This window comes from Xyrauchen texanus, chromosome 18, assembly GCF_025860055.1.
Source record: "Xyrauchen texanus isolate HMW12.3.18 chromosome 18, RBS_HiC_50CHRs, whole genome shotgun sequence".
NCBI classification, from domain to species: domain Eukaryota; kingdom Metazoa; phylum Chordata; class Actinopteri; order Cypriniformes; family Catostomidae; genus Xyrauchen; species Xyrauchen texanus.
The window spans coordinates 9,635,813-9,658,295 of NC_068293.1; the positions used below are offsets into that span (position 1 = coordinate 9,635,813).

General features: G+C 37.7%; 1 protein-coding gene across 1 annotated transcript; it reads left to right on the forward strand.

Annotated features, from left to right (window-relative positions):
- The first annotated feature begins 382 nt into the window (after nt 1-382).
- Nucleotides 383-14,829, forward strand: LOC127658966 (tumor necrosis factor ligand superfamily member 11-like). The gene is made up of 4 exons (XM_052148554.1): nt 383-588; nt 3,042-3,077; nt 10,652-10,784; nt 11,295-14,829. The coding sequence occupies exons 1-4, from the start codon at nt 403-405 to the stop codon at nt 11,711-11,713; spliced, it is 774 nt and encodes a 257-aa protein (XP_052004514.1). The 5' UTR covers nt 383-402; the 3' UTR covers nt 11,714-14,829.
- The last annotated feature ends 7,654 nt before the right edge of the window (nt 14,830-22,483 follow it).

The window sequence follows — 22,483 nt, forward strand, 5'->3', positions numbered from 1 at the left end:
CTGGGCCACCGTAGGATATCCCTTTAATATCAAACACATAACATTTTGAGTGTTTTAAATTGAGTAGGCCTAGAAAAAAGATATAAAAAAACTTGATCTAATCAAAACATTTATGAGCACGAAGTAAAGGACAGGCGTTTAAAAGTTATTGTAGTCATCATGTTGTAATATCTTTAGACAGCAATAAAACAACCTATAGCAGCAACATGTTCAGTACTGAACTGATTGAAAAAAGGAAAGAAAGAAAATGAAGCTCGAAAAAAAGATAGATCATCTCTGTCTATTGTCTGATTGGCTGTCTCCAAAAGCCAACTGTATTGCCCACCCACATGTTTATATGAATCCTTGATCATTTCTGAAGTCCTCCCACTGAGAACAGACCTGTGCAGCGATCGAGCGCTCATGGCAGCTAATGATTATCGCGCGTACCTGCGGAATCATATCGATATGGAAGAGGCTCCGGCGCGCGTTTCGCACACGGGCTCCACTCACAGAGCGCTCATATACGCCACGCTCGCTGTCATGGGACTGCTGCAGGTCGTGTCGAGTGTAGCTATTTTGTTGCACTTAACCGGTTATCTCCGAGAGGTAAGAAACTCGGGGAAACAAAGTTGCACTGCATGGAAGCAAAGGGGGTAACAATCGCCTTTTACTCCATAATGTGTGATATAGATCTGATCTTTCAGTACAACTCGTTTCATGTCATTTTCGTAACTTAAGTGCAGAAATCGGAAGTTTTGCTCCGTTTTATTACTCTTTGATTGCGTGTTGTGAATGTCAAGCGTTTGCGACACTGTTCAAAGTTTCTGAGACGCGCTGCTGCTGTTCAAACGCTTTTCAAAATCTCAGATGTTGAGCGCGCGCTCGCACAATCGAGTGCATTTTGAATGTCTTCAGTAATGCATGGTTGCTGCAGGTAGAAAGTGGTTGTCTTAAACGTTGTGGGAACTTCCTCCGGTGTCTACATTTGCTCTGTGGGATATTTTAACCATGGATGAATATAAATTGCTATGAAGTCGATCTTTTCCATAGACTTAAAATGCAAGGTGATCACTGGCTGATCAGTTGAAAATTTCCTGGACTTGTTAAAAAAATCTGTATTTCTGCGTTAGTTTGAACCCCTGTCCTCTTGCACGCTAAACGAAACGAGTGTTGTCTCTTGAGTAGATCTTTTCAACGCCTCCGCGTTTCTCTCTTAATGTCGCAGGGTAGACACTTGTTACTTTTCTTTGATTAGCTAAATATTAACTTTTTGTTTTTAAGATTGTGCTCTAGGTGTTGTCCCTGGGAATACATATGTAGTGTCATTCTAGCTCTTCATATGGCTGCTGATCTTAGATATGTTGGTTATTGGCAATGCTGATCTTAATGAATGTTTTGGGTGAAGTTCCACTTTTCCATTTAGCTCTGCACAGTGCACACTAAGAATGATCTAAACCAGCTTCACCTGGGATGCTTTTTAAAGAGTGTTGAAAGAGTTCACATGTTTGCCAGACACTTGGCTGCTTTTCCATCACTGTGCAGTCTAACGTATTCATTTGAAATAAATTAATCTAAAGGTAAGAATATAGATTGCATGTAGGCACAATTGAATTTGTATATAATTGCATTTACTGTACAAGCCTTTGCATCAAAATGTTAATCGTGAGAAACAAATTCAGTCAAATGTGAGTCTAAACTTTTTACAGGTAGTGTAGTTGCTACAAAAAGGAAGGGCTTTTTCTTTGGCAAGATTGTTTGCTGTTCACCTGACTTCATTAGCTTATCTGGTGGTCTCATACTTAAATGTTTGGCAGAGCTGGGAGAATGGGATGCTGAGAAAGGCCCTCGCATGTTGTCATGCCCAGATCTCTCTCTCTCTCTCGTAGTCCCGTAATCTCCTATGCTGTGCAGGATATTATGACATCTTGTTTTGTGAGGCTTTGGCCCAAACACAGCGGTGTATAGTATGTTAGAGGCTTCTTGTGTGCTGGTGGAGAGCCAAAGAAACAGATGCAAGAGAGTGAAAAAGATAAATGTCTGTTGTGTTTGGCGCAAGACTTTGTGTTGCCTTCAGAAATGGATGCAGAAAGAAAATCCTGGACTTAACCAAAACCATATATGATAATAAAACGCTTGACTTTTGTTAAAAGCTTCTTCATTCCCTTTAGCCTATGTAAGGAAATGGAATTCACTTGTAAGACATCGATATAACACACTTCAACAGATTCCATCCATTGTTACTTACGAGACGACTTTCACATTTCTTTTTTTCACAGGAAGAATATTTTTTCCTGCAGTGTATCCGATTGCATCATAACTATGCACCTGTCTTAGATTTAGATGCATTTTTTTATGGCGATTACAATTGAAGACTGAATAGTTTATTCAGTTTCCAGAAATCAGATTGATGGAATAATAGCAGGAAAAATGTGTTCGTAACTTTTTTGGAATTTTCTGCATTAATTAATGGAAAAATCTGTGGAATTCTTTGGAATGGTTTTAAACATGGTAAAATGAGCTGCGAGTACCAAGCTCTTATTGGTTGCTGAGTATTGTCAAATTATCCACATTTTGTAATTAACCAAAGTGCAAGGAGTCAATTTTACAGTATGAATGACATGTTTTCCAAAGATTCTGTGTGGGCCGGCTTTTTATTGGTTTATAGCTGAAGTGTACAATATGCAGCTCGTGTGAACCTTATGAAATGATAGTATCCTGTTGCACCACCCTCATTGAAGGAGTGAATTGGTTGAAACATCACTAAAGAGAATAAGCAGGATGTTCCACCTTCTGATATGTTGCATAAGTTGCCCTGTTCTTGTTGAACATCTTAGTGCATCTCCAAATGGCTTTTAAAGTGCATATTTAATTCCTTATCTTGTCATTGTGTAAAGCACAGTTAAATTACTTATTATAAATAAGGATGATTTCCTTTTTAGTTTGTAAAAAAAGAAAAAAGCATACAGTTGTACTTGTTAGTGAATAGCAATTTAAAAGCCAGATGGATGCAGCTGTGTAACTTGATTGTGTAACTTGACTGTGTTTCTTGTTTTTTATAGGTTGACATTGCCTCAGCCCAGCAGAGTCCCAGTGAGGTAAGATGATCAACTTCAAAAGATGGGCCTGTTTTTATGAAATTTGTGCACTTGGGGTTGAACACAGAACATCAGTTGTATATATGTTCTGAAGTGTGCAATTTATTCAGAGTTAAAGTTGAAAATCCCAAAGTGTAAACACTGTGGTGTAGTCAAAACATTGTGATGCACACCAATACTCAGATTACTCCAAAAAAAGCAGCATATTAAAAAAATAAAATCTAGAAATCCACTTTTACATGACATCTGAAATAATCACTTTATTCTCTGCTTTTAACGTCAAACCGTGAAGAGGCATGCGCACAACACTTATGCACATTGGATAAGCCGGTAAGAATGGCGTTTGAGGTGTTACAATCCAACGTGAAATTGGCGTAAAGGGCAAAAATCTACCCATGTCGATCAGTTTATTCTTACAGCGTTTATGACATCAGACCGGTAAAGGAATGTTGTTTAATGCATTTACATGACCACATACTTTGTTGGCTTATTAAGCATAATCATAAGCATAAGAACGTGTATGGAGACGCACTCATTGCTTAATTGTTTGTGACAGCAGTGTGTGGATTAGTGAAATGTAGGATGCTGGGGAAAATGTTTATAAGAAAAAAGCACTACCTAGCTGGTTAGGTTTAGGGGTAGGGTTAGGATTGGGTTATAATTTCTCTGACCATTCAGGGAGGGCTTTCCTGATGATTATTATTGATTAGTCAAATCAGGTAGCACTTTCCTCGTGCCATCGGTAACCTCTATACCTATATAACTATTGCTATTTTCCATATAAGTTTAGCACATCCTAAATAAAAAATAAAAGTGCACCTTTAATTTACATGCTGCAATTTGAGTTTGAAGCTTTTGAAAGAGGCAAAAGGTAATGCTTAGATCTTATCATTTGACTTATCTGACAGTAAAACTGTTGCTTTTCAGTGACACAATAAAACTTGTGAAGGAGGGAAAAGTGAAAATGTTTTTCAGTGCAGTAGTCTACCTTTATGTGATCAACCTTCAGGCTAATTTGTATGTCAGACGACATTCCAAGCGCTTCGTAGCGTGACATTGCCTGCTATTAGCACAAACCAGGAAATTGCTTGTATATTTCCAGTGGCTTGAGAATGATTGGAAAAAATTGTGTTTATTGGACAAACAGAATCTGCTTGTTTTTTTTATGATACCAAAGTTCAATTGTTAAATATAGGCTCTTCATTCCAATTTTCACATATTTTGTTTAAAGACACCACAGAATACCGTGGCTGTTGTAAACCTTTCCTTAACCATGGTGGTTTAGTTTAGCTTGTTAAAAGGTCAAGTCAAAGACCTTAAACTGTTCTTTGTCAGGAATCCAGTTTGGATATTTAAGCAGTGTATCATGGCCACTGGCTATAAAATTTCAAGTGACCTGCTGGACGTCTATATATGGTCCATGTGGATGCAGGTCATTGGTTCTTCTTAAGAAATAAAGAAGGTCTGTGCATAATGTATTGTCCTCATAATTCAATGAAATTATAGGGTTTGAGAAATACGTTTCGCTGCAGTTTGGATAAAGATTTGTTTCAGTTATAATCAGAATATGTGATTAGAAATTGTGCCAATCTCAGCTGTACTGTCAATCACTATTATTTTGCCCAGCCAATGAAAATGGTTCCAAAAGAAGCAAAATCAGGATCAAATTCCTGGTTCAATATGAAATGTGTCAACACAGAAAAGAAAACTTTAATGAATTGCACTCGTCAAGCCATTTTATGGGGTCTTTAAAAAGAGTATTTACATTAGCCATTCTGCCCATTTGGGGAGTGGGGGCCCAGTTGTTACAATATGGCTATAGTGCTTACTTTTAAAATGTCCTAGTCATGATCTGGGCTTTATGAAGCGTTTCTATGACAGCTTGCTTTGCCAGGTCATGATAAGTGTACTGTTGGAAATGTAAACATGAGAAAAGCGAGTTTTTAAAGATTTGTCATGACCCTTCTATTGTTTTTATTGCTCAAATGCTGTCCAGTTTTATAGCTTGTGTATATACTGGCCTTTACTTTGTTTGTGGTCTACCAAAACTCTCAAAGGGATAGTTTAACCAAAAATGAAAATTGTCACATTTACTCACCCTGATGCCATCCCAGGTGTGTATTATGTTCTTTCTTCTGCTTAACATAAATTAAGATTTTTAGAAGAAGATTTCCCCTCTGTAAGTCCATACAATGCAAGTGAATGGGTGCCAAAATTTTGAAGCTCCAAAATCCAAATAAGGGCAAAATCTATAAGATTCCAGTGGTTTAATCCATGTCTTCAGAAGTGAAATGATGAGTGTGGGTTAGAAACAAATCAATATTTGTCTTTTTTTTATTTTTATTTTTTTAAACTGTAAATCTTTCACTTCCAATTTAACAATTCACATTCTTCATGCATATCGCCACCTAATGGTCGAGGCTGGTCAAAGGTCGACATTCATAGTAAAATAGGACTTATATTGGTCTGTTTCTCACCAACACCTATCATATTGCTTTTGAAGACATTAATTTAACCACTGGAATCTTGTCGGTTTCATTTATGCTGCCTTTATGTGCTTTTTGGACATTCAGAGATCTGGCCACCATTCACATGCATTGAATGGACCAACAGGGCTGAGATATTCTTCTAAAAATCTTCATACGGGTTCAGCAGAAGACATCATTTGGCATGAGGGTGAGTAAATGTTTACATTTTTGGGTGAACTATCCCTTTTTAAGGTCAGTGTATGTGAACAACATTCAGAACCTAAGTATTATCTTTTTTTACTCAAAGCCCCATAGAAAGTGCTTTTTAATGGCAGTCATCTAATACATGTGGCTTGATATATTATAGCCTATAATAAGATATTTTGTTTTATATTTCACAAGCATAGTTTTGCTTGTGGCCCTAAATCACCACCACTTACATAAATGTCTTTGTGGTATAAAACATAAGATGATATATTCGACTACAAATCAGATAAAACTTCTTACAATTTGGATACATCAGCAGAGATTGAACAGTTTATTTGTTTATAAATAGATGATGAGTAGATAAAATGCACTCATAACTAAGCAGATAAAACTGCAAAGAATCACACACAAAGCAAGTAGTGTTAACTGTTCATGGGAAAATTATTTGTATTTCCTTGTTTACATATACCTAACCTCCTCATAATTTTTTTCTTTTCGCAATTCTGCATAAAAATGAGATGCCATCATATTTCCTGTACATGACTTTGGCACAGTGTCCTCCTACAAGAACTGTTGGCTTAAGGCAACTTTCTGTAACTTTGGAGGTTATTAACAACCAAGGCACATATTGACAATATCATGAGACCTAGATCTAAGTAACATTAACCAAAAGCACGAATTGTGTTACTTGTGTGAACTTTTTACGCCCTATAATGAGAAGAAATTTGACCCTAACGGATATGTGGAAATTGTTTAGATACATCTGTCCAAATGTAAGTATTCGTTTCAGTCACACTCTAAAAACTATTTAAAACTATTTTCATATTGAGGTTAAATTTATTACCTTAAAACAACTGGGAAAATCTGTGTGTGCAATGTATTTTCATGCTTGTTGGGCTATGATGTTGATATGACTTGCCTGTTTTAGACTGCGTGCACAACACTCGCGCAAAACACAGCTGCGCATGTTTGGATGGGAGGCACGTTTGGAGTGTGGGATAAATGTCTTTAAATTTGCTTTGACGGTGACTCAAGCGAAATTTCATGCCCCAAAAATTATGAGATTATAAATTTCAAAAATTATATGACAAATTATAATTACGTTATTTTACTAACCCAACTAATGACTCGTCGGCACTTTATCAGTAGGTTGCACGACACGTGAAGCATTTTTTTTTAGCTTTCACTTAAGAAGAGTTGTGCACTTTTTATTTTAATATATCTCTTTACATAAATACTATTTTCCACTTAAAAACTATAATTTCGTTATTTTACTATCCCAACTGACTCATCCGCGCTTTCCAATAGGTTGCACGTAAGGGGAAAAATATTTCTTCCACTTAAGAAGAGTTGTGCACTTTTAAGCACTTTTTATTTTAATATATCTCTTTACATAGATATTTTGTTTTCTACTGAAAAACTATAATTTCGTTATTTTACTAGCCCAACTAATTAGTAGCCTACTCATCCGGGCTTTTTAAAGGGGTCATGACATGGGTTTTTTTATTGTATTATTATGTTCCCTTAGGTGCAATTATAGTATTAATATATATATTTTTTTTAAGAAAAACTTTTAAAATCTAGTGATTTATGACCTTTTCCCACCCTGTTTCTCATCCTCTGATTCAAACAGTCTGTTTTGGGGGCGTTTTCCATTTAAGACTTCAGTGTTAACGCCCACTGTTATGATTGGCTAACGTCAGTGCCTATGTATCAATTATTGACGCTCCCAGCCAGAACAATATGCAAGTAAACTAAGTAAAAACACTGTGATTATTCATAATGAATGAAATTGCGCTTTAAAAAGTAGTTTAAAGTTTAAAATAGATTACTTACAGTTTGCGTCGTCGTTGTTCCCAGAATAGTCGGCACGGACTTATCTTTGAGCAACAGTTTTCTGGCAAAGCCAGCATCATATTGAGATTTGTTCTCAAAACAGTCATCCTTAAAATGTACAGAACAAACGCTTAAGTTAACACTGCCGTGACTGGGACGTCCGCAAAAAATAAACTGCATCCATTTTTCCCTGACGTCTGGATCTTTCGGCAGCTTATTCAGAGGTTTTGTTTGACCACAGCCAGGAACAGCACATCTGTGTGGCATCGTAATTTTCCTGTGCACAAGTAGTCTCTGTCAGAGCTCGCTGTCCATCGACTGAACACTTGTGAGGCGCACGGCGATACTGAAATGAGCGTAGTTGTCTTGCGCTTAAAGCGTAGTTATCTTGTGCTGGAGGCGGTCATATGCAAACGCTGTTACGTCACTTCTAACCGTCACGTCACTTCTAACCATGAATCCAGAACGAGCTGTATTTTGAGCTTGATTAAATAAATGATTCGTTTAGAATGGGGAGGACGTCTTAAAATATTAAACTTGCAGGACGTTTTAATGATACAAAGACCTCTTATATACCAAAAGATCAAGGCAAATTTGGTTTCTCATGTCATGACCCCTTTAATATATTGCGCCTAAGAAAAAAAAAGTCGTCTTTGGGCAGCCTTCTTGCGAAGAGAGCAGCCACAGCCACGCTCACTGATGAGCAAAAGGTCGAGGCAGAAATGACCATGTACCTGCAGGAAATGGCCATTGATGGGGAAGAGGACCCGCTGACTTGGTGGAAAACGAACGACAAAAGGTTTCCGTTCATGGCAAGATTAGCACGGAAATATCTGTGCATATGTGCTACCAGTACTCCATCAGAGCGGGTCTTCAGCACAGCGGGTAGTGTAGTTACTCCAATCCGCAGCTTATTAAAACCAGATAAAGTGAATATGTTGGTATTTCTGGCCAGAAACATCGAAATTTAAACATGGTCTATGGTGAAAGATATTAGACTTCTTTACGCATTTTTCGCCATCCGTTATGGAGCTATTCGATTTTGCATATTATTTTTTAAACGTTCATTTGTGTAGTTCATATGACCACTTTACAATATTTCAATAACATAATTTATTTTGTAGCCTGTTCTGAAGTTAATTGTGCTGCTAATTATAAGTGAAATGTTAATGCCGAAGTTTCGGTCTGAGTGTTGTTCCCGTTTTCTAGTTCTTTATTTGTTGTTCTTCTATGTTTTAATAAATGTGTGTTATTCATATTCACCTTGTTTCTTTCATTTGATTTGACATTATGGATTTATGGCCAAGGAAATTGTTCTTTAAAAGTATTAACCAGACAAAAGTTATTTGACTTTCGCTGGTCTGGGTTGATCTTAAACTGCCGCTTCAGTGTATACAAGAGCTATGTGACAATGAGCAAGATTTTCTGAGACACTACAACTACTAATAATTAATTAATAAAGGCTATTTTCTTGTAGCCTACAACATAAAATATTTTAATCTAAATGTACAGTGTAAGACATGTAAAAAAAAAAAAAGACAAGAAGCTAACAATGTCAAGATCAATATTTGTGTAGCCTGCCTGACACGGTATTTTCACAGACTAACACGTCACGTCTCTGGCATATACTACAGTATTTAAAATAGCATATATGCATTAGTTATATTCTCAATTTAATTTACAGAGCAATCCCTGCAAAGTTTTTAGGTTAACTGTAGAAGAGACTAGGATTAGTGAGTCACACTAGCAAGACTCGCAAAAGGGGGCGTGGCGTGGCATCACGATGGTGGCTCTACATCGTGATGTTGGTACAACCCTAATGGACACACGTTTTCCTTTATACCCTCTTATCTTCTCATTCAACTGACTTTGAGGAATGAGCAATCGCACCGCCTTCCTCCATTTATCTGACAAACTTTATGTGCTTATGTGCTGTACACATTTTTTGTGTGACAATTTTGCATTACCGCTATAGAGACGATAATCCAAAAAGTAAACCGGTTGGCAAATTTCTACCGGTTTATCATGTCTAACGGTATATCGCCCACCCCACTAGGCACAACACAAAAGCTATCTCCTCTATGTGTAAATGAGGTTTTGTACTAACAAGCCATGTCAAATGATGAGCTACATTTACGCTAGGTTTCTATTTCTGTGGTATTGCACTGTGTTGGTTCACCCACTCTGAGATGTAATTTGGTTCTAATTTCACTCCTCATAATTGTACATTTAAACATTAAATACTGTCCAATTGGCTGTGATTGTGTCACGCAATGCAGCAGTTTCACATTCAATGTGGATCGGCAAATTGCTTGTGCCTGGAAATTTGTCACATTGCACATAATGCTAAAACAGCAGATCAGTCATGACAGCTCTCTGAATGATTTAACATGCTAATGTGGGTATGCCATATTGATAGGATTATGGTTTTAGCAGACTAGATATTTGCTGCAGAGCAAGTATGGAGACTTGCTACATGCGGATTTGGCATGTGGACATGCTGCTTCTGCTGTACATTTAGAAAAACACAGGACATGCTGCATCAAGCTTGTATGACATGCTGCTGCATAATTAGACAAATATAATCCCCATGTTGCAGATCTAGACAATTGGAGCTGGGGTGGAGGTGGGTTTAATGAAAAAAACCAGTGTGTGCTTGCAGTGTGCAGCAGTAAACAGGCTACTTGCTAATTGCGCAAATTTAAATGTTAGGCATAGTGTACGCAAGTTGATTGTCTACCCGATTACACGTCAAAGAACCAGCTTACATCTTGTGAGTCGACTGGCTTGACATATCACATGTGAGCAAGCTGACTGGCTAACAGATAACAAGTTCAAAGTATCAGCTTGCACCATTCTGGGATTCATTTTTGAACTCCGTAATTTCTTATCATGACTGTGTCAATATGTTGTTAGATCCAGTCAGTGCTTAGTTTGCACATATGTTTGGTTGCGTATTGGAGCCTGCATGACTATTGAGTGCTGTGCATTGTGAATGATGTAATCAATATCCATTGACAGAAATTGATTGAACTTGTACGTGTTTTGTTTGTGTTTTGTAAGGAAATGCACAGTGAAACATTAATAGCAGATCCTCTCAGAAGTATGAAGGAGAAGAAGGATAGATACCGAAAAAAGGAAACGCACATGCCGTCGGCTCATCTTCCTATCAAGACTACCAATGACATTTCAAGCAGTAAGCATGTTTTTTTAATTTTATTTTTTTATTGTAGATCAAGTGCAAACAGAGTCTACTCTAAAAATTGGATATAATGGAATAGTCTTAGAAATATATATATTTTATATTTCTATTTATAAGATGTATAATTTCCTAAAAATATTTTGGATTAATAAATTGTTGATCATTTTTCTTAATTTAATAAATTATGATTTTTCGACCAGATATCTTCATTTTGAAAGATGCTTGGGTGTAATGGGTTAAAAAAAAATCGAATTGGTAATCAAAAAGAGAGCTCACCCAAATCATTTAATCACACTCATGTTGTTTATGTGGAGCACAAAAGTGAGATGTCAGGCAGAATGTTAGCATCAGTCACCATTCACCTTTTAATTGCATCTTTTTTTCAAATTGTAAAATAAAGTAAATTGTGACAGATAAATTGTGCTCAACAGATGACACTTTAAGATAAGATATTTATTTATATTATACCAGTGAATTCTGACCATGCGACTGGTGCTTTTGCAGAAGATCCAAGTCCTAGAACCATCCACTGGGAAGTAAATCAAGGGACGCTAATGAAGATTACATACCGTGATGGCCGAATTCTAGTGGATAAGCCTGGCTATTATTATGTATATGCCAAGACCTGCTTTCGATATTCTAAAGTACATGACTCTGACAAAAAGGATGTCAGCAATGTGCAGTTGGTACAATACATTTACCACGAGAAGCACACCCAGTCTACAATCAGACCGATTCTGCTTTCAAAAAGCGGTGGCGTGTTGCATTGGAATACCACAAGCTACAACATGTACTGTGTGGAGCAGGGCAGAGGTATCCAGTTAAATAAGGCTGATGGTCTCTTTGTCAACGTATCCAATTCATGGCTTCTGGACCGAGAAGCTGAGGGGACATATTTTGGTACTTTTAAGATTAGTGATTGACTTGGATTGCTTTTGCTACTGAACATGTTTATGTACATTTAACAACCTTACAAACTTTTTCAAAGTGAACATGAACCACTGAGCATTTCTGTTATTGATCACTGACTTTTGAATTTTTGTTCAATATTGATTATATTGTACATCATTTAAGAATACATTAGACGTAATAACTCTGAACTAATCAATCATGACGTTGAAGGTCTTGAGTGCATTTAATAGGTTTTAGATGTTTCCATTCAGTCAAAATGCTTCAGTGGTTTTTGTAGGGATGCACTCATACCGATACTGGTATCTGTCCAATGCGTTTCACAACCCATTTTACTTCCACAATTGGACACATTTCCAAGTGAAACAAGATATTCAATGACAACAATGTAGTTGTTGGTTCTGTCCATTGGGGATTGATTGGATTTTGAAAAGGGGGTTACATAATACAGAATGGAGTCCGGTGGTTAGAGATGAGAGGTCGAAAAGTGGGCTGGTGACATCAACTTAAAAAAAATGTTTTTATTTTCTTTAAGTAGAGTGGGTGCATTTTGGGTGTATGTCACTCTTAAAATGCTCTGAAACAAACATCAGATATCATAAGTGCATGCACCACATCCGTTGCATAAATGTTGCCATGCAAAGGAATAACAGCAGGTGAACACAAATGCCAACAATATGGAGGGATATTAGCTCCACAATTTGTCCAACAAATGACAGTCACATAGTGAATCAAGTAATTAAAAAAAATAGTACACAGACTTTCTGACGCCGCTCTGTGTCTCTGCTCGCTTAATTTTCTCTGCCCAATTCATTGTACATGAATCAAGAATGTGTTTAGATCATTTTTATGCTTTAGTACTCTATTTACTCAAAACATCATAAACACTGTCCTTAATCATCAGTAGTGAGATATTTTGGCTAGGCCTATATTTACCCATTTTGAGATTTTTGGCACGGCCGATAACCCTTCTGTCAGTTCCAAAAACTACAACTGTGCTGCACAACTTGTTAGATATTGAATTGAGTAAATACGGTGTACTTTTCTTACTTTTAGCATGTATGGGCATCTCAATTGCTGTAGTGAAATGATATATGCCTATATTACAGTAGAATATGTGCAGTGGACCCCAAAAAGATTTGGATGTTTAAGCCATGCTTTCAGCTGTATTAATGTCATTGCATCAGATATTGGTAGCACTTTATAATCGGTTCCATTTGTTAACATTAGTAAATGCTTTAGGTATCATGAACTAGCAATGACCAATGTAATTTTAAAGTATTTTTTCATCTTTGTTAATGTTAGTTTATAAAAGTGCAATTGCTCATAGTTTGTTCATGATAGTTCTTATTGCATTAACTAATGTTAACAAATGGAAATTGTAAAGTTTTACCAAAATGTCAAAACAATTGGCATCTTGCTGGATATGTTCTCAGAACTAACTTAACTTCTTATAACAATTTGATTAGAGTAATTGGTATTACTACATATTTTTTAGGCCACTGTATATATTATATTGGCACTCCGCTCTCTAGTTATTGGCATAGGCATTGAAGAACACATATTGGTCCATCACTAATTATCAGTCTCACTATACTGTACCTGAAAAAGACAGTGCTGCTAAAAGTATGGTCAATTTATCAGTGTGTACCAAAAAGTACAGCCTTAAATAATGGTATCGGTGCATCCCTAGTTTTACATTTGCACTGAACGTGAAAAAGAGCATAAGACAAAAAGAAGCCATCCAAATTAACTTATTTTAAATTCTCCAGTAGCTTTAAAAAAATAAATAGAAGAAATAAAAAACTGTATTGACTTTGGTAAATACAGCCTCTGACTGGATCTCTCCAAATTTAGGCTTTTTGTTTACAATTGACCATTGAATTGAGACTTCGGAGTACTTATCATGCAGAATCTATTTAATGCAGGGAAATTTGAAAAGATTAAATAATCTGGATTGGCACTTCATGGCTCTCATAAAGATTATGTACTGATTGAAAAAAATTTCACCATTTATCTACAGCTTCCCATCACAAATATGCCAGTTTTCAATGGTGTTTTGAACAAATCATAGAAACATGGAACAAAAATTAAGACAGCTGGACTGTCATTGATTTGGTGCGTGAACCAACATTTTTTTAAGCAATGCGTGGAACCTAACTGAGTTTGGTACGCTCTAATTTAAGAGTTTTAGTTTAAGTGTATTTATTTATTTTCTATGATGATATAACATTTGTTGAATGTTCTGTCTAGTGTAAAGTTCTGTACAGTGTATATAATTGTATAATTGCCTTTACTCCATTCTTTAAATTTTGGATGAAGGGCATTGACTTTTAGGTCAGTTATAGATGCTCATTTTTCCAAGCACAGGGCTCCTGTTTTAAAGCTTAAAGGAATATTCCGGTTCAATATAAGTGAAGCTCAATCGACCGCATTTGTGGCATAATATCGATTACCACCAAAATTTCAACTTGTCCCTCCTTTAAAAAAAAAAAAAGGGAAAGGGAGGTTACAGTGAGGCACTTACAATAGAAGTGAATGGGGCACATTTTTGGAGGGTTTAAAGGCAGAAATGTGAAGCTTATAATTTTATGAAAGCACTTTTATTCTTCTGTAAAAACTCATGTTTTAATTGAGCTGTAAAGTTGTTTAAATCATCATTTTTACAGTCATTTAAGGGTTTGTTGACATTACAAAATCACTAAAATAATTTTTACATGCATATCCTTTGTCTTGTGGCTATAATTTTGAAACGGTGAGTATACGTATATGAGTTAACGTAAATTTTTTTTACTTCCATTGTACTTCCACCATTCACTTCCATTGTAAGTGCCTCACTAAAACCCAGATTTTTTGCTTTATTTTATTTTTTAAGAATGGGCAAGTCAAAATGTGTTTTTATGGTAATCAATATTATGCCACAAATGCTGTCGATTGACCTTAACTTGTATTGAACCCGGAATATTCCTTTTAAATGGATTAGTTTCTCACTAAAGAAACTTTGTATTTAAGTATAATTGATCTGACAATTCTGTGTGCAAATGAAAGCAGAATATATTGTTTCCTAAAGTCTTTTTTGTTTTTTCATATGTTAGCAAAAGTTCTGTTTTTATTATGTTTATTTATACAATCTTACTAATAAAGATACTTTTCTAAATAAAACATGCATTTCCATTCAATTATATAATGTTAAGTGGCCCCCTCCACTCATGCTGATATTGGATTGTTTCAGGGTTCTGAGAGCGGTTTGCAAGAACTTTGGCTTAGATGTAAGTGCTCCCTCTTTAAAAGCGCACTGAATTGAGATCATCTGTGACCATTGAGGTTTGGCTTATAACATGCATTATGAACCCAAAGCATGGCTTGTTTACTTGTATTCACATTTGTGAAATTTCAAAAGTTTTTGGCTGTCACAGGTAACAATACTAAGGTAATTACATAATACTGTTAGTAAGAATACATTTTTTTTTATTAATAAAGCATTCTAGTAATACAGTGGACTGAGACATGGTCACAACTAAAATGGACCAAAAGAACATCTGATCCCACTTTAAAGTCTAAGAGTGGCAATGCAACGAAAATGAACATTTGTACATCTTTGTGCTCAAATGAAGTTTGTGTTTCTATAATGCTAATCAAAAATTTGAATGCAGATTTTACTTATAATGTTATGTAGTTTCACAATGGATTTAATTCCAAATGTTTCACCTTTTGAGGCATTCACACAGGCATTCATAGTTTACATATGATTCAAGTCTATTTTCATATTGCTTAGACAAAGAGTTAGTGCAGGCAGTTCCCAGCGTCAACTGGCTCCTCTCTGGATGTGACAGCTAAGGTAAATGTTAGCTCTTTCTTTGTGGTATTGTCAAGCAGACGGGTGAATGATGCTAGCTGTGGGAGACAATGTTCATGGTCATCGTTAAAATAATATCCAACCATTAGTGGCAATTCTTCTAATTCAGTGCAGATATATGGACTATAATTTTGCTTGGACCCTGTTGCTGAGAGAACAGGACTATGGGAACTGAAACTTTTCCATTGTGTATTTCTCAATTCTAACAGACGTTAACAGATTGATCTAAGGGGACCTCACAGTGTTAGTGCACAGCACTCAACATTTCACTCATTGTGGTTTATGAAAATACAAGGGTGATGGAATTGGACACTATGGCAGCACAGTGATACATTTGTCCGTGAAACATCATAATGGACAGTTCTGTACCTATAACAGTGTAAATACAGTGGCTCCTGAGTGTATATATATATATATATATACACACACACAGATAAGCCACAACATTAAAACCACCTGCCTAATAATGTGTAGGTCCCCCTTGTGCCACCAAAATAGCACCAACCCGCATCTCAGAATAGAATTCTGAGATGATATTCTTCTCACCACAATTGTACAGAGCAGTTATCGGAGTTACTGTAGACTTTGTCAGTTCACGTCTGGCCATTCTCTGTTGACCTCTCTCATCAACAAGGCGTTTCCGTCCGCAGAACTGCCACTTATTGGATGTTTTTTGTTACTATTCTGAGTAAATTCTAGAGACTGTTGTGTGTGAAAATCCCAGGAGATCAGCAGTTTCCGAAATACTCAAACCAGCCCATCACGCACCAACAATCATCCATGCGATTATCTAATCAGCCAATCATGTGGCAGCAGTGCATAAAATCATGCAGATATGGGTAAAAATTTTGATCAACGATTTGGACATGCCACACTTGATTTGTTGGTGCTGATCTCCTGGGATATTCAAGAACTGACAAAGTCTAAGGTAACTCAAATAACTGCTCTGTACAATTGTGGTAAGAACAATAAGATCTCAGAATGCTATTCTGAGACGTGTGTTGGTGCTGTTTTGGCAGCACGAGGGGTACCTACACAATATTAAGCAGGTGGTTTTAATTAATCAGTGTGTGTGTTTATATATATTGGTTTTTGATCTAATATGCATTTTCAGCTGTGAGACCTTATATAGACAGGTGTGTGCCTTTGCAAATCATATCTAATAAATTGAATTTGCCACAGGTGGACCCCAATCAATGTGTAGAAGCCTCTCAAAGATGATCCAGAGAAATGGGATGCACCTGAGCTAAATTTCAAGTGTCATAGCAAAGGGTCTGAATACTTATGTCAATGTCATTTATATTGCGTTTTTCTGACACTGCACTCAAAGTGCTTTACACAGTGAACCGGGAACTCTCCTCAACCACCACCAGTGTGCAGCTTCCACCTGGACGGCAGCCATAGTGTGCCAGTACGCTCACCACACACACCAACTATTGGTGGAGAGGAGAGAGTAGAGTAATAGAGCCAATTAATGGATGGGAATTTTTAGGAGGCCATGATTGAGAAGGGCCAATGGGGGGAATTTGGCCAGGACACTTGGGTTATACCCCTACTCTTTACGAGAATTGCCCTGGAATTTTTATTGACCCATGTCAGGACTTCGGTTTAACGTCTCATCTGAAGGACGGAGTGTAGATTGATGTGAAATTAGATGTAGAAAGTACTTTTATGTATATATATATATATATATATTAGTTGGTTTCAGTTAATTGAAAAAAAAAATATGCTTTGTAAATAATGCAATGAAATACTACCATTTGTAAGTGTGTCCAAAAGTGTCTAAATACTTTTTGGGGCCAATGTACTTGCATACATTACAACGATTAGCCTACTCATGAAGGCAAGTTACAGTTTTGGCTCAAGCTCTTACTATTGATTCTTATTTTTTTATTTTTCTAGACAGTCTCATTCCAAATGCTAGCACAGCAAACTTTGTTATGTCTCTCAAAGTTATACTCCAGCAACTACTTTTCTCAAAATTTGGCACACTTGGGGTACCATAAAAATGTCAGGACACTTTGCCAACTTTGCTGTGTGCTCACACTGGCTTTATGTTCCCAACAGTATATAGCATGTAACCTCTGCTTCGCTGAAGTAGAGTATTTTTTATTTTTATTTTAGGCCTTTATTGTTTACATGTGTAAAAATTATGGTTTCAAGCTACAGAATAAAATAATAGCCATGTAGTGTTGCAGCTTGACAGATTGTCTAAAGTTTTTGTTTCAAGACAGTTGAATAGTTTATCCATGTCTATCCAAGTCTATCCATGCAGCCACGTATTAATGTCGGTCCATTTACTGCTCATTGGGCGTATACATTACCATGACTCATTTCTGTGTCCATCTGATTTTAGGAACCTGCCGTGTTGATGGGCTTGGTATGGAATGCAATGTTTTGTGACCAAATTGTGCTTTTGTAAGCATATAATACATACAGATATTGATACGTTATTAGGCTAACTAACTCAGGGTGCCTCTTTTAATGGGGTTCTGTGGTAAAAGGGAAATAGCTTCAAAGTTGTATTTATGGAGCAGCTGTGAGCTTTGTTTTCCACATGAAAGTTGCTTTGCATGCTCATGCATTCTTCCTTGCTGACTAAGCTTCACCAGTTGTTTTACAGGGTGGTACAGTCTACAGAAGTTAAGTCTCTACATATTACAAGCCATTTTTTATGTTGACATAGAAGAAATAAATAATAAGTAACATACTTAACCCCCCAAAAAAGTGTTCCCACTGGCTTCAGGACCTTGGACAGCACAATTCCAATCAATGTCCACGTTTATCAAATGAGCCAGTAGCTCGTGTGAATGACCCAGCTCACATGACCATGCAAATGTTCTTAGTGTGTAACTCTTACTTTAGGCTCTCTAGTCAAGAGCAATGTTTCTCAAAGTTTTCAGGTCCACTGTTGGCTTCAGGATATTTAGCATCTAGATGATGCTTACAGAATTTGAGTACAAACTGAATAATATCTTGCCTGTTTTTCCAGATTGCTTTTTTAGTACAAGGAATACAATTTCGATGAGCAGGCTCTAATCAGTGCTGCTGCATCCCTTACCTATAGGTGAAAATAGGTCTGCTAGCCACAAGTCTTAAAGAGTTAGTTTGCTTGAAAACTTCTTTTAAACACAAAAAGAAACATTTGAAGAATCTACACATGATGTTTTTTGGAAGATAATGAAAATGAATGGTGAAAACGAAAAGAAACACCATGAAACCAGCGTAAAATTAGTCAATATGACTCGTGCTATAAATTCCAAGTGTTCTGAAGCTGTATGATCGCTTTGTGTGATCAAAACTCACTCTCCTGTCAAATAACATATCTACTCCCATTTTGTAACGATGGCTGGCAGTAACAATGACAGGCAGATGAAGACGAGATGATTTGAAGAACCCAAGTGTAGTTAAATCCAAATGTGAAATACAAATGTGAACAAAACAGAGCTGACTCGCGCATGGCTGTGACATGGAGCTGACTCTGACACGGCTGTGACATGGCATGGAGCTGACTCTGGTGTGGCTGTGACATGGCATGGAGCTGACACTGGTGTGGCTGTGACATGGCATGGAGCTGACTCTGACGCGGCTATGACATGGCATGGAGCTGACTCTGGTGTGACTGTGACATTGCATGGAGCTGACACTGGCGTGGCTGTGACATGGCATGGAGCTGACACTGGCGTGGCTGTGACATGGCATGGAGCTGACTCTGGTGTGGCTGTGGCATTGCATGGAGCTGACTCTGGTGTGGCTATGGCATTGCATGGAGCTGACTCTGGTGTGGCTGTGGCATTGCATGGAGCTGACACTGGCGTAGCTGTGACACAGCTGTGGCATGTCATGGAGCTGACACTGGCGTGGCTGTGACATGGCATGGAGCTGACACTGGTGTGGCTGTGACATGGCATGGATCTGAATCTGATGTGGCTGTGACATGGCATGGAGCTGACTCTGGCGTGGCTGTGACATGGCATGGAGCTGACACTGGCGTGGCTGTGACATGGCATGGATCTGAATCTGACGTGGCTGTGACATGGCATGGAGCTGACTCTGGCGTGGCTGTGACATGGCATGGATCTGAATCTGGCGTGGCTGTGACATGGCATGGATCTGAATCTGGCGTGGCTGTAACATGGAATGGAGCTGACTCTGGCATGGCTATGACATGGCATGGAGCTGACTCTGGCGTGTCTGTGACATTGCATGGGGCTGACTCTGGTGTGGCTGTGACATGGCATGGATCTGAATCTGGTGTGGCTGTGACATGGCATGGAGCTGACTCTGGCATGGCTGTGACATGGCATTGATGAAACTCCGGATCTGGGGCAGAAGGTGGCGCAAGCTCTGCGACCATAACGTGGGACCCTGGCTCGTCGACCATGACGTGGGATGCTGGCTCGTCGACCATGACGTGGGATGCTGGCTCGTCGACCATGACGTGGAATGCTGGCTCGTCGACCATGACTTGGGATGCTGGCTCGTCGACCATGATGTGGGATGTTGGCTCGTCGACCATGACGTGGGATGCTGGCTCATTATCCGCCTCCCCCACAGTGAGCGATGAACCACTTATCAGTAGGGCAAAGACGATATACTGAGTCAGGCTGTAGGTAATCCAACCGTCAGGCATCAGGGAGGAGACCGGCTCATTCAGCCCAAAACGAAAACAGTCCTTGAGGGCAATCTCATTAAAGTCGACCATGCAAGCCAGAGCACAGAAGTCCTCTACATATTCCTCCAGGGGACAATTCCCCTGATGTAAATGAAGAAGCTGAACTGCTGGGTTCATTTTGCGGTCAGGTATTCTGTAACGATGGCTGGCAGTAACAATGACAGGCAGACGAAAACGAGATGATGTGAAGAACCCAAGTGCAGTTTAATACAAACGTGAAATACAAACGTGAACAATACATAAACATGAACTTGACATGACTTGATTTGACATGAAATGACATTACACCAACAATGTTACATTAACACAATACCTGACCAGAGACAATGGCAAACATGAGGGCTAAATACTTGGACTTGGGAGAACACATGACAATGATAACCAATGAACACACAGAACTCTAAACAAGATAAGGAGACTGCTAACAAGTTAATGGAACAATGAACCAATGGGAACAAGACACAAGAACATGGTTCGTATGATATGAGCGTGAAGCGATCGTCTGTGTTCTGCAACTGCTTTCTGGTCCATGAATAACGTATAACGTGCGAATAAGGGCTGCCGGTGGACTTTCTGGTGCCCTCCTAGTGTAAGATGTTGCCCCCATATGGAGTTGGTGCCCTACGTAGACTGCGTAGTATGCGTATATGGAGTGGCAGATTAAACACACTCCAAAAAAAACACAACAACTGTTTCAGTTTTGGTGTTTGTTAGTGCTGGCATTTGTTGGAGCACTGTGAATTCGCATTTTGAGTAAAGATCATAAACAAGAAATAAAAAATAAAATCTACCAATTTAAAGTGTTCTCTGTTTTAAATGTCCAGATTCCTGTTGTTTACCACCTCGGGGCACCTGAGAACTGCTAAGAATAACTTTATGGATATGTATGCGTTCTTCTTAATTGAGAAAAAAAAAACGTAATCCAGAAATTAAATGAAAAAGATTAACACATTTTGACTTCACTTATCAGATAGAATTGAGTATCACACAGGATGGGTTGTGGTTAGGGAATACCCTTCTGACTCATATTTAGTGATCGAAACCTTTTGTGATGAGATATAAGGTAAGGCAATTCCTGGATTTGTGACCGATTAATGGTTAAAGTTGAACTGCATGGGTGCCATTGAGAGCATCAGTTGACTTACATTATTCTGTAGATTCAGAAAATGTTCTTGTTTTTATGTGAATTGCATGTTGAATTTATCTGGATCTGATATGTTTCACTTAAGAGATAAGGCTCAAAACAGCATCATTTGATTAAGTTTGAATACTAGATGAACAAATGTTTGAAATTACTTTACATTATATCGATCGACAATTTAAGTGCTTCTCATAAGTTGTGCTACAGGACCCACATACTTTGGACTTAAAATACAGAACCAAAATTGTTTATCATAGGCCTACAAAGGTAACAGAAATATTCTTAAAATATTTCTTAAGACATTTATTGCTATGTGTACGATTTCTGTACGGTTTATGACATTTGAAATACCTTTTATATTACATTGTTAATAGGCATACAATACTTCTTTCCTTCTATTTATGGATGTTCATATTTATTAAATCAAGTCAAATCAAAGACTCATCAAGTTTATGCAGTGTATTTAAGTACCGTATTATTATTTTTACATTGCTTCAAAAACAACACCTAGGCCTACAATAATACAGCAAAAAGCATATTTAATGTATATTTTACCTGTTCGCCTATTACTGTTGTTATTATTTTTTGTAGTCACTTTATTTTTGGATCATTAGTCATCTTCTCATTTGTAAACAACACAAGTTTCATGATAGGACATAGGTTCCACCTGTAAGAGCGGGTGCCTACTAAACACCACTCACTAGCACACCATTTTATGTGTCAAGTAATTTCAAGATCATTCTGACTTTGACGTGACAAAAAGTGCTGTTGTCCATGCCGGTTAGTTGTTTACTGTGTAAATAGTTTCTCCATTTACATCAGTTCATCCCAATCATAGCGATCTGTGGAGACCCGCTGTGAGGACAAGTGCATGAGAGATGGGCATTATTGCATTGATTGATTGACAGTGTATTGAATGAATCAGCGCTAAATAGACAGGCGAAGCTGTGTAGGAGGAGGGTTTCATAGAAGTGCGCTGCAATGAAAATGGCTTATCTGCAAAATTGTGCAATTTACATGATAGGCAGAGAGAGTACACAAGTTGATTGGCTAACAGATTATATGTGAAGGACCTATCAGCTTACACCATGTGAACTGATTGTATTTACATC